At 44.6% G+C, this 17,890-nt stretch overlaps 1 protein-coding gene across 1 annotated transcript in view; it reads right to left on the minus strand.

Annotated features, from left to right (window-relative positions):
• Window positions 1-69: 69 nt before the first annotated feature.
• LOC310797177 (vasoactive intestinal polypeptide receptor-like) overlaps window positions 70-17,890 on the minus strand; it is a 19,363-nt gene continuing 1,542 nt past the window's right edge. The window contains exons 2-11 of the mRNA XM_083659518.1: window positions 14,038-14,138; window positions 13,804-13,901; window positions 11,800-11,929; window positions 9,306-9,459; window positions 8,013-8,073; window positions 5,988-6,057; window positions 5,596-5,687; window positions 5,278-5,407; window positions 4,665-4,706; window positions 70-2,922 (exon numbers count right to left, since the gene is read on the minus strand). Of these exons, the coding sequence (XP_083515644.1) occupies window positions 2,731-2,922; window positions 4,665-4,706; window positions 5,278-5,407; window positions 5,596-5,687; window positions 5,988-6,057; window positions 8,013-8,073; window positions 9,306-9,459; window positions 11,800-11,929; window positions 13,804-13,901; window positions 14,038-14,138 (1,070 nt within the window). The 3' untranslated portion in view covers window positions 70-2,730. The remainder of the gene's footprint in view (window positions 2,923-4,664; window positions 4,707-5,277; window positions 5,408-5,595; window positions 5,688-5,987; window positions 6,058-8,012; window positions 8,074-9,305; window positions 9,460-11,799; window positions 11,930-13,803; window positions 13,902-14,037; window positions 14,139-17,890) is intronic.

Consider the following 17,890-nt stretch of genomic DNA (forward strand, 5'->3'; position numbering starts at 1 on the left):
TGTTGCTTTCAAATAATATGACTGTTTCACTGATTTAAGCAGAAACCGCACAGAAGGCCGATCCAGAATGCAAATGGTTTTATTCAGTTGACGTTCTGTTCAATAACATCTTTACAGCTGATTCCATACTGTACAGGCTACAGTGTTGTGTTCAATAACATCTTGACAGCTGATTCCATATACTGTACAGTAGGCTACAGTGTTGCACGATATTTACACAAAATGTACATGGCAACAAATAAGGAGTGCTTGAATCAACATTATGGACACTAGGCAAATACCATGAGTGCGGAACATGACAGTTACACTGTAAACATTAATTTCCAGTTGACGCCTGAGGACTATAAGCCATCACCATAAAACATAATAAACCTATTCTTCTGCCATATATACAGTTTCACTTTATATACAATATAGCTATGTGTCACATTCAGTCTGAGGTACTTTGAGTTACTCCTACACACACTCATACCAGAAAGAGAAATAAAGTAAACATTGTACTCCGTAGTCCAACATGGCTCCAACATGAAACTTGACACTGCCACTGCTGGTAAATATTAAAATATATTTTTTAAGAAGGAGGAGGCATTAAATATTTCAACTTTTCAAAACAACATTGAAGACAGAAAGAGTAACAACCATCATGTATGTTGTTATTTAACTTGATGAATCCTATCACATCAAAACATGGAACAATAACATTCAGCTTGTGAATAGAATAGAATAGAATAGAATAGAATAGAATAGAATAGAATAGAATAGAATAGAATAATTTCTAAGAACTTCGCAAGAATTTCGCAAGAATTTCGCAAGAATTTCCCTCCGGGGATAAATAAAGTACTCTCTCCCTCTCTCTCTCTATCTATCTATCTCTCTCTCTCTGTCTATCTATCAATCTATCTATCTAATAGCTATGCAGTCAAATGGGTGGAAGCTAATCACTGACACCACGTCATAGTTCACTGAAGTTTGGACCAAAAATAAGTGTTTGCTGGACTAATAATTGGAGCCATCTGGTCCATTAGTGCCAGAGATGCTCAGCATGCATGAGATGCACTCAGAAAACTAAAAGCCTCTGAAATCGGAGATAAGATATGAGCTTTGCTTGTCTCTCCTTTGGAATGTCATCCGGCTGTAATTCAGCGGAGTGTATGCCCCCGTATAAAACCGTCACAGGCAGGCTGAGAACATCCAGGGCACTGCTTATGCTATAGATTCCTCCTCGGCGACGGTTGTCGCTCTGCACGGCCCGTTAATAGTTAACATCATTACCACTGCTCCCGTAGATATAAACAACAAAGGTCATTAGGTTAAGTGCTTTGAGTCCCCTTGTGTATCGCGGCGGCCCTAATTAATAAACACATCGATCGCTTCTTATAGCGTGCAGCTGGTCCGAAGCATCATCCATAACGACTTAATGGAAAACGCCGACCGAGAGTCACATTTCCATTTGTTTACCTTGAGTTGTGTTGTTGTCTGTGTTGGTTAATGAGTAGTCTCGGCTCCCAGACAATTGGAGAGCAGAGACTAGAGAACTGAGTCTAGTTAATGAGTGACTTCTATTCTGTGGGTTAATTTGCATCATTTTCACAATGACCGGCTCGGGTTTGCTGACGTTATGTTTGTTTTACTAATTTAATTGGTTGATAATGTTGTAAATCAGGGGTGTCAGACTCATATTAGGTAGAGGGCCGGATTTGTTCAACTGAGACCTCATGGGGGCCGGATTTTTTTTTTTACTAAAATCAATTCGACTCATTTACCCATTTACTTCACAAAAGAAATACTGCTCTTTCCATTTCTCTTGAAACTGCCTGCATTCCGTGTCAACCTTTCTCTTTTTCGACAGCATCTTGTTCAGGGGCGGACTGGGATCATAATTCAGGCCGGGCATTAGATACCAAGCAGGCCAGGCCGATACGGGCCGACGCGCGAGCCGGCGTCCGAAAAATTTGGGCCGTTTAAAGCTCAATTTGGGCCGTTTGAAGCCAGATTTGGGCCGTTTGAAGCCCAATTTGGGTCGTTTAAAGCCAGATTTGGGCCGTTTGAAGCCCGATTTGGGCCGTTTGAAGCCCAATTTGGGCCAAGTCCAATTTTACAATGATATGCACCCACTTTAACCCTGAATAAAGTAATAAAACCACTAGTAAACCAGTAGGCGGCGCCTGGCCTGCTGTTCAGTGAGTGGCCTGACTGCGGGCACAAATTATTTTTTATTTATTTTTTTGCAGGCCAGGCCAGGCAAAAAAATCAATCAAATGATTAATTAACAAGTCTGAGTCCTCGTGTCCAACTTCTGAGTCCGAAATGCATGAATGCTCAAGTCCAAGTCGATTCACGAGTCCTGAAAATGAGTCCAGGACTTCAGTTCGACTCGACTACAACACTGTTCTAAATGCTGTTTCAGAGGCTTTTCCACCCTGACAAGAAGATAATTCTGGGCAGAGACACTGAATACTTGTCACTTTTTGACATGAAAATGGAAAAAGTTTCAGAATGACACAACATATCAGCTGCTTCAATACAAACACATCAACGTCGGCCTTCGAAAACCCATACTGTCAGACCATACCGTCAACAGCGACACTGCAAGTCAGCCGCCCTCCTCGGATCACAGCGACAGAAATAGAGCTGCGACCGGACGCAGATGCAGTAGAGACAGCAGAACCTAGCCGTCACACGCGACTTGCCTCTCTGACTGAGAGTCGCCAGCCTCCCTCGGGAGCAGCGTCAGATGGCGGAGTGGTGCTCCTGGCTGACGGAGGCCCGGCGCGATGTGGGGCTGCACTTGGTCAGCATGGAGATCTGGGTGCTGAAGTTGTTGCCAGTGCTGCCTATGGAGGGCTGCTGGTACTTGGTGTCGGTGCCCAGGAACCTCTGCAGCATCCACCTGCGCCACTTACGCCTAATCTCTGCCTGCACCTGTGGGAGAGCGGAGAGGTGTTCAGAGAAGGAGAGCGGAGAGGTGTTCAGAGAAGGAGAGCGGAGAGGTGTTCAGAGAAGGAGAGCGGAGAGGCGTTCAGAGAAGGAGAGCGGAAAGGCGTTCAGAGAAGGAGAGCGGAGAGGCGTTCAGAGAAGGAGAGCGGAGAGGCGGAGAGCGGAGAGGCGTTCAGAGAAGGAGAGCGGAGAGGCGTTCAGAGAAGGAGAGCGGAGAGGTGTTCAGAGAAGGAGAGTGGAGAGGCGTTCAGAGAAGGAGAGCGGAGAGGTGTTCAGAGAAGGAGAGCGGAGAGGTGTTCAGAGAAGGAGAGCGGAGAGGTGTTCAGAGAAGGAGAGCGGAGAGGCGTTCAGAGAAGGAGAGCGGAGAGGTGTTCAGAGAAGGAGAGCGGAGAGGTGTTCAGAGAAGGAGAGCGGAGAGGCGTTCAGAGAAGGAGAGTGGAGAGGTGTTCAGAGAAGGAGAGCGGAGAGGTGTTCAGAGAAGGAGAGCGGAGAGGCGTTCAGAGAAGGAGAGCGGAGAGGCGTTCAGAGAAGGAGAGTGGAGAGGCGTTCAGAGAAGGAGAGCGGAGAGGCGTTCAGAGAAGGAGAGCGGAGAGGTGTTCAGAGAAGGAGAGCGGAGAGGTGTTCAGAGAAGGAGAGCGGAGAGGCGTTCAGAGAAGGAGAGTGGAGAGGTGTTCAGAGAAGGAGAGTGGAGAGGCGTTCAGAGAAGGAGAGTGGAGAGGCGTTCAGAGAAGGAGAGCGGAGAGGCGTTCAGAGAAGGAGAGTGGAGAGGTGTTCAGAGAAGGAGAGTGGAGAGGTGTTCAGAGAAGGAGAGTGGAGAGGTGTTCAGAGAAGGAGAGTGGAGAGGTGTTCAGAGAAGGAGAGTGGAGAGGTGTTCAGAGAAGGAGAGTGGAGAGGTGTTCAGAGAAGGAGAGTGGAGAGGTGTTCACAGAAGGAGAGTGGAGAGGCGTTCAGAGAAGGAGAGCGGAGAGGTGTTCAGAGAAGGAGAGTGGAGAGGTGTTCAGAGAAGGAGAGTGGAGAGTGGAGAGGTGTTCAGAGAAGGAGAGTGGAGAGGTGTTCACAGAAGGAGAGTGGAGAGGCGTTCAGAGAAGGAGAGCGGAGAGGCGTTCAGAGAAGGAGAGCGGAGAGGTGTTCAGAGAAGGAGAGGTGTTCAGAGAAGGAGAGTGGAGAGGTGTTCAGAGAAGGAGAGTGGAGAGGTGTTCAGAGAAGGAGAGTGGAGAGGTGTTCAGAGAAGGAGAGTGGAGAGGTGTTCAGAGAAGGAGAGTGGAGAGGTGTTCAGAGAAGGAGAGTGGAGAGGTGTTCACAGAAGGAGAGTGGAGAGGCGTTCAGAGAAGGAGAGCGGAGAGGCGTTCAGAGAAGGAGAGCGGAGAGGTGTTCAGAGAAGGAGAGTGGAGAGGTGTTCAGAGAAGGAGAGCGGAGAGGTGTTCAGAGAAGGAGAGTGGAGAGGTGTTCAGAGAAGGAGAGTGGAGAGGTGTTCAGAGAAGGAGAGCGGAGAGGTGTTCAGAGAAGGAGAGCGGAGAGGCGTTCAGAGAAGGAGAGCGGAGAGGCGTTCAGAGAAGGAGAGTGGAGAGGTGTTCAGAGAAGGAGAGCGGAGAGGCGTTCAGAGAAGGAGAGTGGAGAGGCGTTCAGAGAAGGAGAGTGGAGAGGTGTCAGAGGATTATTTTTTATAATGAGAGCTAGCAGGCTTTACAGAAGCTCACAGACAACAATTAATGGAAATGTGTTCTTACCTCTCCATTCATAAAACAGTACAAGACTGCAACAACAAAACCCTAAAGGAGAGAGACAGAGAAGAGAAAGAGATAGCCTAAATGTATTGCCCAAATGAGAGCTGTCTCTGAAAAGAAATACCAGTGTGACATGTCCAGCTGGGAAAACACTTAAAATATCTTTGCATGAAAAATAGCTCAGATTGGCAGACTCAAGACAGGACGAGGTTCATCAATTTTACATCTCTGGGAAATCGGCCCAGGGGGAATCGGAGTTAAAAACAGTTATAAATTCAGAATACTTTCCATATCTTCTATGATTGCGCTTGGCACCACATTAGTCCTGCATACAAATTTAAACATGTAAACTAAACAAACCGTCCGCTGGGTTAATCTCACAGCAGACCGTCTTCATGCATGATTTGATACAGTAGAGAGTGGACCGTTGCTGTTTTCATGCAACTTCAGGGCAAAGGTCTTTCACATTGTTTTTGTCTGTTTCAAAGCGCGAGTCAAATGAGGACCGGGGTGGACATCAAATCCCATAATTCATCAGCAGGTGTACTGTTTCTGCCTGACATTTAGAGCATGTTAGTTAGAGCATGCAGCCTATGTAGAGCTTATGGGACGTTACCTGAAACGATCCCAGGATAAGATCAAACACCATCCTCACATTCGGGTGGATGTCATCCGGGATGAACGCAAAGATGATGTAGTTTATCCCGAAGAGAGGAATCAGCAGCAGCGTGGATTTTGCCAGTCTCCTGTGTGCAGAAACAACAGAAAAACAAGATGAGAATAAGGCTAATTGTTCACCTTGTCTGACCCCACATCATGCACAACATGCTCTTCACACACCTCAGATATCTTCATAGCATAAACAACCTCGTGATAGCGAAACAACGCCCGATAAGACAATAGAGATGCTGACATTTGGCGTCGGAAAACTTACGAGTACTGATTGGATTCCTTTCTCCCGATGTCGGGGCAATTTATCTTCTGTCGCAAAATCCGGATTATGCAAATGAAGACGAAGAAGTTTACCTGGCGGGGGAATAATAGAGGCGTTCAGGTAATCACATCATGCAAGGCTTGTGTACACAAAAATGTGACTTAAAGGAACACTCCGCCGATTTCCAATGCTGATTTAATTTGCACATAATCTCACACATATCCGAAAAGTGTAAACCATTTTGCAGACAATCATTCAGTTTGACAGTTATTGAGAGTTGCTTTGAGTTAAGTTGTGGACCAGTGACTGGTCCACAACTTAACTCAAATCAATTAAATCAGCACTGAAAATCGACGGAGTGTTCCTCTAATAATGGGCTGCTGTGTTCTCACAAGTATAGTGACTAAAATAGGCGTTTTGATGATCCACCATGGGTTGTCATCAATCCCTGTGTCCCAGCATCTGTTGAAGCAGGTGGGAGAGAGTTACAGATATGCAGCAAATACTTAAAAAAAATAAAGGAATCTGAACAATTACAGACAAGTTTGAAAAACAAATCTCACACATGCTAGTGCTTTAGGAAGTTACAATATGAGGTTATACTGGCTATACAAGTTTGTTAAAATGGCGGGGGTAGGGTAATTTGAGCCAAAAGGCCTAGGGGAGGTTGAGCCAGTGCCTCAACTCGCTCCCACTTATGGTTTTTATTTTAAAATGTTTTTATTATAAGTATTATTTTACTGTAATTAATTATAGATGGCATTCTTACATTTTCTCACAGAAATTATGTGACATTTTTAGTGTGCAAGTTGAGCCAAGATACTGTTTTTGTTTGGATTTTAACTTGAAAGAAATCATCATTGATTTCATATCATAATTTTTTCATTTCATAATCATAATGGACCCTCATGTGACTTAGCTTATCCTCTCCCTAAGCTCACCTGACCCCTCAGGGGCAAGTTGAGCCAAGAGACAACTTTTCAACTTTTTTTTAAGTCATATTTTGAAAACTGTTTAATATAGATCCAAAGTGATTATTGTCAGGGATGCACTACATCCTGAAATATGTACATATTTTAGTTGGATACATTACTGTCATGCCCTCACTTTAACACGTTCACTGCCATTGACGAGATATCTCGGCTTACAGAATCCAACGGTTCACTGCCAATGACGAGATATCTCGGCTTAAAAATCTTTTTTTTTTTTTTGACGGTGGGACGTGGATCAACGCTCCCCACGTCTCCTATAAAAATATTGAAGCCAGCGAACGTGTACAACCCATTCCACGGACCCACTAAGTGGCGACAGTGCTCTCCCAGACTAGAGGAAGGCAAGCAAAAAGCAGTTTGAGGAAGCCATTCTCATGAAAATGGATTGGCGAAAACGCTTTCGTTTTCGCGCTGATTGCTGGCGGTGCGGGATTGCAAATTTGCATAATAGATTACGGGTGGAACACACTTTGAAACACGCAGCATAAATAAGACCAGAATCGCAAAAGCTTCATCAAAGCTCTCAACCGAAATCACAAGAAACGAGCGAGCCCATATCCAGACTTGCCGAGCGGCCGCCAGCAGACAGGCAGCAGCAGCAGAAGCAGTGAGCCTGGTGACGCGAGGTTACAGCAGCAGCAGCAACGAGCTTGTGACATGCCCGCTGCAGCCAAGAAGAACACACACGGAGGGAGGAGTTTGAAGCAGAGGGGTGTTTCCTGCTGTTATGGAGGAAATTACTGTTCAAAACTATTGTTTAGATGTCTGACGTCTTACTGATGCCAAAAATGAATGGTTAAAGTGACTGTTCTATCGAATTTCACAAAAAGCCGTTTATCTCAGAATAATTTTCCAGACGCTGAAACCATGCTGTATTCAACTGCTAATGCTTACATAACTACTAACTCTACAAACTAACTCTTTTAGACAGAGAAAGCACACATTCTATTAGTTCTTTTGAGATATTGTGTGTTCACAAAATCTTAGCAGAAAAGAATCCTCGGGTCTTGAAAGATGAGCCAGAATCCTCAAAAAAAACCTCTGGCAGAACCTACCTACAGTAAAAAAAAAAACGGCTGGCAGTGAATGTGTTAATTAAAGACCCCTCAAGTAAAAACTGGCTCAACTCACCCCACTCTCCCCCTAATCACACTTTGATTTGATGTGATTTTATCATGAAATACTGAGCTGTCTTGCACATTTATAGTTCAATGCCGACCTCCACTGAGACCCGCCATTAATCATAAGATAGATCTTTGAAGTTTTTATTTGTTTTATTGTGACAATGCGTAATTGCTAGTGCATCCTCATCATTCCCTCCTGCCCGAAGAACAAAGACACTTTCCCATTGGAATTCTGATGTTGTTTTGGTAAGGATAATCATTTCAGTTTAATGGGGGAGATTAAGACGAGTGATTAACGTACCCGGGATCATCTCTGCAAGCCTTTGTAATCACCCATGATGTGATAAAGATGGTCGGAGCTCCTGTGAACAAGAAACATCAACACAAGTTGACTCAACAGAAAGCGACCTCCATCTCCTGCAGAGAGATGATATCGATTCTGTCCAAGCAAACGCTGCATGGACTCAACAAGATCAAATATGATGGTGAGCTTTTGCTGTGTCTACACCGTTAATCTGTTGGATGATTTTATAGCCAGACCTAAAGTCATATTACATTTGGGTAGGCTTATCATTTGTAACACGCCCCATACTGTATGTGTCCTGAGCCAACATTGCTTCTTCCTGTGTTTTCTTAACAGTCACAAGCTTGTTTCCATTTCCTTCCCTAAACACTACAATATATAAAATGTATATAAAAAACTTTCTGGGTTTTATGGAAGAAAAATCATCAGAAAGTTGTTGAATACACACTTTAAAGGCAAATAATTCTGTGTTATGATCCAAAAGGCCAAAATAAGTGTTTAATATATTTCACTTGAATGCTGGTGCATCAGCATTGCCTCCCTCATGCTGGTGCATGTCAGAATTCTGACAAAAGCATCTCAGCTGCAAATTTGACAGCATCTAGCCATTAGAAAACATCACAGGTTCAAGCTGTCTAATCTCTGGTTTGGGATCTCTGGGTTCATCTTCACAAATATTATGGTCTGCAATGGAACAGCATATATTCATTGATTCGAACTCTGCTCAGGTGTGCCCCCCACTCAGGTGTCTTCATAGCTAACTAATGGAGCTCTCCATTGTGCTGAACCAGTGTTGATGCAAAGTGTCTGTCTGTCTGTCTGTCTGCCTGTGTGTGAGTGGGTGTGAGCATAATTGTGTTCGGCCAAACCCCACCGACTGATGATGTCATACACATTGAAGATGTGGCATGAGTTGACATGAATTTGGTCACAACAACAAAAAGGTGCACCCATGGCACATCCTCAGAGTCTCCACCCTAGTTAACAAGAGAGGATCGTAGGATCTATAATTGGCAGCCAGGCTGATTCATATGCAGATGTGCAGACACATCTTTCTGTAGAAACTAGCAGTGTATGAACTAATTTGCATATGAGCATTTTGCAGCTGCCATAGTCGTAATAAAGAGGGAAAAAAGATGGTTAAAAGCATTCGATTTCCCCATTGGCTGTCATTTGATGACTTATGCGCTGCGGTTTAAAAGGCAGGATCATGCAGGGAAATTGACGGAGTATGCCTGCTTAAAGCCCGTGTGATGACTCTATCGTTGCTGACACACATCTGGTACTCACCCCAGCCAATCAGGATGTACCACCAGAAGTACTTCTTCTCAGAGAAGAAGGAGACGGCGAGCAGAGCGTGGAGATAGAGGCCCTCCACCAGGAGCCAGAAGTAACTGGCCATGATCCCGTACTGGAAGAAGACCACCGCCGCCTTGCAGCCCACCTAGCAGAGCCCGCACCGGGTATCAGGAGGGAATGCATTGTAATGGTTGCTTGTCTCCCATAATAGTAAATATGGGAGACAAGCAAGTCTCTTCTCAATGTGTCTAACTGTCTAATAAAGCCGGAATGCCATAAAACTAATCTTTCAAATGGCCCAGAAAGGTTATGAGGGTCTGGGGACATGACGCTTCCCATGCAGGAACGTTTGAAAATGTGCTTTTTAACAACTCATTCATGGTGAGTTTTGTACAGTCACATGGTACACATCCTTTCAAGGGAGAAAATGCAAGACTGACCGCTCACAGAGATTAATATGTGATCCAGTCCAGAAATATCCAATGGGACCCTAACAAGGCATTTTCTTTGTTTTGTCTTTGTTTAACTCTGATTTCATTTCCATTTTCCCAAAGGTGAGGAAAAAATATGTTTCTATACGAGATGAGAAAGCACTCATCTAGTATTAGGATTTCTAGGTTGTGTCACTTGATTTATACAAAATAGCTTGTGTTGGTATGAAACTGACATTTTCATCCACAAGTTCCACTGTTCAATTTGGACCCTTAAGATTTCCAGGTGAATCTGCACTAGGCTGCTGATAGTAAAGAGGCATTTTGAGAATCACTATTGAATTTTGACATGAATATGGCCCAACATGGTCATACATTTAATGGTGTTTCCAGGCCTTAATAGCTTCTCAAAGCAGTTTAACATCTCAGAATTTGGCTCTTTCTTTTTGTCTGAAGGAGCTGCAGACTTTTTTCTCAACAGTTTGGATAAGAGAAGGAAGAAAGTGTCTTATGATCTTATGGAGAAGATGGAGAAGATGAAAATGGAGAAGATGAAAATGTTGATGTGGCCTCAGATGCTCACTGCAGACCAATGACAGGTGTTGAGGAGAGGAGAGGATGTGCACCAGGTTTGAGCAGCCTACCTATAGTGGAAATACTGCTGTATAAACCATGATTAGTGTTAGTGAAGCTTGTTTGGAAACTCTATCTTGATGTTTCAGTTACTCTTATGAAATCATTTATCTAAGCAAACATCAACATTTGAGTTGCACTGCTTGTGATGCAAAAGGATGTGGGTTGCTATGACGACCTCGATCAAAGCTAGAGATACATTCACTGACCGGCCGATAAACATGAAACAGACATTGAGAGTGAAGCTTGCTATGCAACACTATGGTAGCGGTCTCTGTGTCGTACACCTCCATAGTGTTTACGTAGGTGACCTTTTTTTCTTTTTTTTCAATTTTGTATACAACAATATACGAACAAGACAAACAGGCTCAGACACAGGAAAAGAAAAAAGAAAAAGAAAAAGAAAAAAAAAGACATCAACATTCAACATTACAACATGGTGCTACCAGCCACATAAGGTGCTTATGTGATTCAAGAGATAATAAAGCAAGGGGTCCATAAGATACCATCCGTCACCCCCAATCTCAGTCACTCGTCATTCTTAACCTCATCAAAGTAGGCCAAAAAAGGGTCCCAGATAGTTGAGAACCTTCCAAAACGAGTTGGTCCTCAGGGACCTCAGGGACCTGAATGTAGGTGACTTTTAATAGACAGTTCAAAATGCTCTGCCACAGTGTGTTCACCTAGTTGTTTTCCTAGCCTAGTTGTTTTACTGTAGAGTTTCAAGCTGCTGATAAGGTCAGCAGCTGTGTTTGGAGCAGGATACTCTGTGTACTTGTACTTACATGGAGACAGTAAATAGAGTCAGCAGGTGATTCATAGGCTGCTCATCTAATGCCCTCGATATACAGCTAAAAAAAGTAATGGCCCTAATTGGCGCATGGTGCGAGGAAACAGCGCTGACGTTAACGGCTTGATAAATCACATAGCAGTGTGATAGTCTCATTATGATTCCAGTGACATTAAGATTATCTGGCTCCTTATCGTGGACGGTTATTAACTTGAATGCTCACTGCGTTTTGATGTGTGCTGCTAAAACGAAGCGATTAAAATGAGATATCAAAACTCTTAGTGTGTGATTTATTGATAAAGCGTTCTCCGTAGTTCAGGCGGAGCGTTCTGCAAACACGAAACCTGGGCAACAACATCCTGCTGAGTGGATTCATTTAGGAACTGGTTGGAGGAGCTGAAGGACTTGACAAACACTGCGACGCCCAGTAGCACTTAAACGCTCCAGTAAGTTAAGTAAACCTGGAAACAAAGCATTATAGGCGGCAGAGTCCGGGTGAGTGTCGGAACAGATGGGGGGTTCGGCGGAAAACTTGTGTAATGCGCCGCGGCTTGCCGTTAATACAATCAGTGACGTTCAGGAAGAAAAATCGATAAAGCGCCTCGCTTCTCGAGAGAACGTCTGAACTCACGGAGGGGTGGCAGTTGTCCGTCTCGCCGACGTCATACAGGACCACGTCCTTGATGAACACCGCTACGGCTTTCAGGATGAACGACACAAAGAGGTTCATGTGGATGTAGTTTCTTGTGCAGTGCAGCTTCCTGGAGGAGAACAGAAGCATAACAGAAATGTTTCTAAAGAACATGAAGAATATGTTCCACTAGCATTCTGAGTCACTCCCTGGTCTGATAAAGGGTGCATTCACAAGCACCAAAGCAGGTAATGAGACAAAATGTTGAGAGAAATATTGTAGACTTTCTTGGAAATTCACTGGCTTCTTCTGAGTGAGCGAACGAAGAGAACTCAGAATACCCATTACATGGCTATTACGTGGTAATACCCATTACATGGCTATTACATGGTAATACGCATTGAATGGAAAACGTTTACTGTTCTCATACTGAATGGAATTTCACTGAGGATTTCATTCTGTTTGATGCATTTATATTGTGACTGCCTGCTGTTATTCAAATATTAGGCTCCATGTAAAACAAGCCATTGTCAAAAACGTTTGTTTGTCTTATCAGCATTTGTTTCATACATGAATGTTGTTTTGATGTGAATAATAGGAAAACATATATTAAACATATTTAATGGGAAAAAAGAGAGGTCAGAAAGGTTTATGACTTCACAAAAAAGTAAACAAGAAAAATGTGTGAGTTGTGTGGTGTAATTCTTCTGGGTGTTCAAACAATAAATGCCTTCCCGGTGAGCGCATGATTGGGGCCAATTGTGCGCGCCCATCAGACAAGCGCTCGCAGCGGGACGGGTGTGATGATGACACACAGCGTGGAGCAGCTGCCTGCACGCCGCGCCGGCAGCCGCTCATAAACAGCCGGCCGTGTTCACATCCTGTGTGTGTGTCTGCCAACGAGTCCAAACTGCATCCCTCCATCCAGAAACACGCCCTCGCCTCGGCATCGCATGACCCCGCCGAATAAACACCAGGGTTGTTGTTTAGCCGGTCGCGCACACGAACACACTCTAATAGGGGGACATGAGCCCACATACAAACACACACACGCACGCGCACACGCATGCAAACACACGTGCGCGTGCACGCGCGCACGCTCAGTTAAATAGTGTTCTCCATTAAAAGCCACACAGGGAGACCACTTGAACTTACTCTAGCCATCAGAGTAAGTTCAAGTGGGGAGACATTTCAGGGACAAAGTTAATTGGGGTTGGCTTGTCCAATTGGGGACAAAAGCTGTTTGGCCAATTGGCCAATTTGGAAAATTGGGGACAGGTGAATTGGAAAGGTGATTTTTGGGTCGGTGTTAGGTTAAGGTTAGGCAAGTAATGGTTATGGTTGTGGTTAGGATAAGTCTCCAGGGAATGAATGTAGTTCATCTTTCTAGCAAGTCGAGGTAAATTTCAGACTTGAAAGCAGGGTCCTCCTGTCTAGTCTGAGGTGAAATGCAAATGAACTAGAGTCATGATCAAACGTTGCATGTCCTCTTTAACCTAACCCTAAACTTAACCACTGACCCCAAAATCTACTTTTTACCAAATGGGGACACAGTTTTTGTCCCCAATTGCACAAGCCGTCCCCAATCACCTGGTCTTACTGTAAGTCGGGTGTGTGTCCCCAATTTTGCCTTAAGTAAAACCACACACAGACACACACACACACACACACACACACACACACAAAGCATTTCAGGTCAAAAAGGAACATGCTGTGACTAACCGCAGGCCCTCCGCTGAGTGGTTTGACGTTATGACTGCTCTGACATGAACTCTTTGTTTCAGAAGTGTTGCAATAGCAGATCATGTCAAATTTGGAACCGGCTTTCCTGCGAAATCTAGTTAGATTTAGAGAAGCGTGTAAAGAACGCTGTAAAACCGCCATAAAGTTCAGGAAGTGTGCTGCAAAGTGGGAGACTCACAAGGTGTTATCGCTATAAACCTTGGAACAAGGTGTTTGTCTCTGTGCGGGGACACTAGGTGGCGTTGAGTTGTATGTGCTTACCTAAAGAGACACAGTATGATGATGGCGGCCGTAAGGGAAATGAGTGACACGCTGTGGCCGATGGTGTAACCCACTTTGATGGTATCGTAGAAATCGCCCTGCAAAACACATCACACCTCCGGTTAAATGCATTGAAAGCACATTGAATCTCATTTAGGATCACATTAAACGCACCGATCTCCATACGAATAACATTAAGGGGGAGGGGATAAAAACTCTGGTTGCCATACCTACCGTCTCATCATCATCCACGGTGTTATTGGGCGTGTACCCACACAGGACCCCGGAGCTGATCTGGGCCCAGCCCTCCTCAGTGCAGGTCTTGGACAGGTTACCTAATGAGCAGAGACAGTTCACCATCATTTATACAACAAGACAATCTTTCTCTGAGGCAACTGCACTTTGTTTCTCATAGCCAAGGGGCACCCAAAAAATGAAGACAGTAACTTAACCCTGCATTCTTTCTAATGGCCAGCAGGGGGGCGACTCCACTCATTCAAAAAAGAAGTCAGATTGTAGTAGAAGTCAATGGGAAAATGACCGTAAACACTTTCCTAATGAGTTTATATAGTCTCAATCGCTAGTTTTAAGTCTTCTTCAATACAACACGATGTTAATTTAGTAAATTATGGTCCCATTTAAAGTAAAATAGACGATAAATCAGACTACGTTTTTGGGCGTGACAAGTCGCCTGTCCGATCGCGTAGCTCGCCGGTCACAGACCGGCTCTGTGGGAAGCCCTTGGTCTCGCGCTATAGCTGGTTCTGGCTCCAAAAACCCAAGATGGCGACGGTCAAAATGCCAAACTCGAGCCTTCAAAACCGTCCACAAACCAATAGGTGACAACACGGTGGCTACGTCCATATTTTTTTATAAAGGTCTATGCTCTTAATATGCCGCCACTTTCGATGAAGACAGGAAAGTAACATATAGACCCCCCCCCCCCCCCCCCGCCTCAAAACTTTCCCTGCATTTACTCACACTTAATTATGTCATGCTGAGACATATGTGTGTCTCGCAGGAATACTCCTCACTAAAAGGAAATGGAAAAGGCATGACTGAAGGGGATCAGTCGCTCCCACTGGCTCAAAGATACTGAGACGGTTCCCATGTCTGTTTGCCTCCACATCTGCTTTTTAATTACTCTTCGGCTGCAGACAACGGCCGAGCAGTGGGATGCTTCTGAGATTATAGGAGTCTGACTTCCCCTCACAGCTTCCCGTAGAGCAGTTGGTCCCAGCAGGCAGCATCTCAAACGTTCTTAGGCTGATGATGCACCAAAACTTCGGAACAGCTCTGTCATACGGCAACACATATGACAGGAAGCAGATGCATTCATGTTCGGATGAGGCATTTTTTATGATTATTAATTACATGCAAAACCCTTATCCTACCACATTCACAAGGCCATTCTAATCCTCTAAGCAGCACTAAGAAACAAACACATATCTCTCAATAGCTATTTTAAGCATTTCCTTGTTTCCCTTCCTTTCAGTAAAGAGACAGAGCGGTTGGCATGCTGCCAAGTTAATCCTTCCAGGCTGAAATCACTTGATTCCTTAATTCAACAGTGGCTCAAATCAGCGCTGTAGAAATAGATGCGGGGGGTGCGACACCCAAATGTGGGACACGCCTCGCATTTCACCACCCCCCTCGTACCGTGGGCCACTATCAATCAAGACACGGCCTTTTGCGAAATAGTGGACAATCGAAATGTCTTGGAATGTGTTTGGACTTGACACAGGGTCGCCTCGCAAATACCTGAGCGGCGTATGCAGAGGAGAGCCCGGCTTAGCCACCTCAAACAACATGACAAGACACAAAGGCGTTGATAAGCCCCTGCTGTTTCAGCCCGTGCCCTCACTGGTTTTTCTCGTTTGAGGGACTGCCAGAAGAATGCTTTCATCATCCCCCAAAACATGATGGGGAGGATTTTCAGCGTCGCGCGCGGCGGACCAGGCGAGCTCAAAACGAGTTCATCTCCCCATCATCGTTTTGATTTGGGGGGCTTTTTGTTGATCTGGGCTTTTCTCTCATTGCCGATGTACCGGCTTAGTTTATCCCACCTAATTATAGCTTGGAGGGCGATTTATTTTGTGTGGGGGTGAGTGGGCAGATATTAGGATGCGGAGGTGGAGAACGTTTCACAGATGATCCTGACGTTACCCTGGACGCCTCCCTCTCAGGGTCTGTCATATGGAGGGCTGAGGAAAGCTGGCCTTGTTATGAAAAGAGATGAGTGACCGTGTGTTTGTGCGAGACCTCCTAGGTAAAGAGTTCATGAGAATGACAAAACTCCACCCCGCCTCAAATTTACGACTTGGCCCCTGAATCTCTGTGGCGCCATGTTTGCGTAATGCTTGTTTTCTTCTGTGTGAGCCTTAATAAAAATGAATGGCTCTGGGATATGTGGACTGTGTCAATATCTTGGGCCTTTCGCAACTGTAGCTGACGGCAGAATGGGTTTGGAAAGAAGCAAAGTGGACTTCATGACACCACACCTAAGCACGTTAACTCAAATACAGCATGCTGTCGACGCTGAAAACCTCCTAACTGCACTTGTTTTAAACTTCAACTTGCAGGATTACATGCTCGACTACAACTTGAGACAATCCTCCAATCTCTTCACCATATGAAATAGAGGTCTTCACGGTACAAAAAGTCATGCCCGAATCCCGAACCCAAAAAGCCCGTCTATTGTTAGAAAGTTGAGGACCCGGACCCGTACAGGACCCGGACCGCCAGTTGCTTCTTTTGAATGGAGCTGAGACCCAGCCGGGTCCAGCTCGGACCCTCGGGTATTCGGGCATACCTGAAGACCTCTAACATGATAAAATAATCTAACTACACATCACATACATTTTTCCCAAAGATGGTTTCTGTCATTTTAAGTAGTTCTTATGATGCTGATGTAGGTTCCAGAGCTAATTTTTTAAGTTAGTTTTGAAATAGTTATTTGACAATATAAAAAGGGGTGATTGACAGCTGTGACAGCCACTCACCGGGTCCACTTGGGTCCTAATAGACCTGACATTTCAGTGTCAGAAATCAGAGACCTGCAACAAACATTACACGGACCCGAACTGGGCCCCGCAGTCACTTCTTTTAAATGGAACTGAGACCTGGTCCAGGTCGGACCGTCGAGTATTCGGGGGTGCAGGCACACTTTCAGTATATAGTTTTTTTATTGTTTCTTTTTCAGACATCGGTTCAGTACCGTTAGAAATTGGGTGCGCACACCCAAGCAAAGAACCAAACAAAACAACAAACAGACGGAACAGAACCCATAACAGATTTCTTCAGATAAACTGCGTGTAAGAATATAATGCAACAGCAACATTGACCATGTGAATGCTTGGTCTGAAAAGAAACTGTTTTCTCCCACCCCATGAACTTAATCCCACATCCAGTTGACCGTACAGGTTTGGTTTTAAATTATCAAAAACAACAAAGACAAAAGAAACCAGACAAGACAAGTAAACAAACAAATTCAAACGGGAGAAGAAAAAAAAAAGGGTAAACAAAAAGCAAACAAACAAACAAACAAAAAACGTTACAACATGGTGCTACCAACCTACTGAAATATACTACTGTTTACAACAGACACTAAAATCTCGCACCGGGAGTCCATGAGAGGAAGTGGAGGAAAACCAATTAAATTCACTGAAAAAATGCATGAGAGTCAACCTGAAAACAAGCCTGATCATCATAGTTCTCGAGAAGAGAGGGCGATGCGAGGTTTTCACTTGACAACGCTGCAAACTCCATTCAAGAGCATCTATCTTCCCTAATTAAAGTGACAAGAACCTTTACAAGAGCACAAAGTGGAGCAGGTTTTGTTTCATCGATCCGATGTATTATTGATATGGCTCACATCCGTACAGTGATCAGTGATCATGTATCTGTGCCCCTCTCTCTCCTTTGAACCTCCCTCACTTCATCCTCCTCTGAGCAGTGTGGGACTGTACATCATGTGATCCTCTGACAGCTCAGTGAAATATACCTCTTCTCCCTCTCTCTCTCCCTCTCTCTCTCTCTTACTCTCCCTCTCTCTCTCTCTCTCTCCCCCCCTGGGGCCCTCTCAGGT

This window comes from Poromitra crassiceps (assembly GCF_964638095.1).
Source record: "Poromitra crassiceps genome assembly, chromosome: 23".
Lineage (NCBI taxonomy): Eukaryota > Metazoa > Chordata > Actinopteri > Beryciformes > Melamphaidae > Poromitra > Poromitra crassiceps.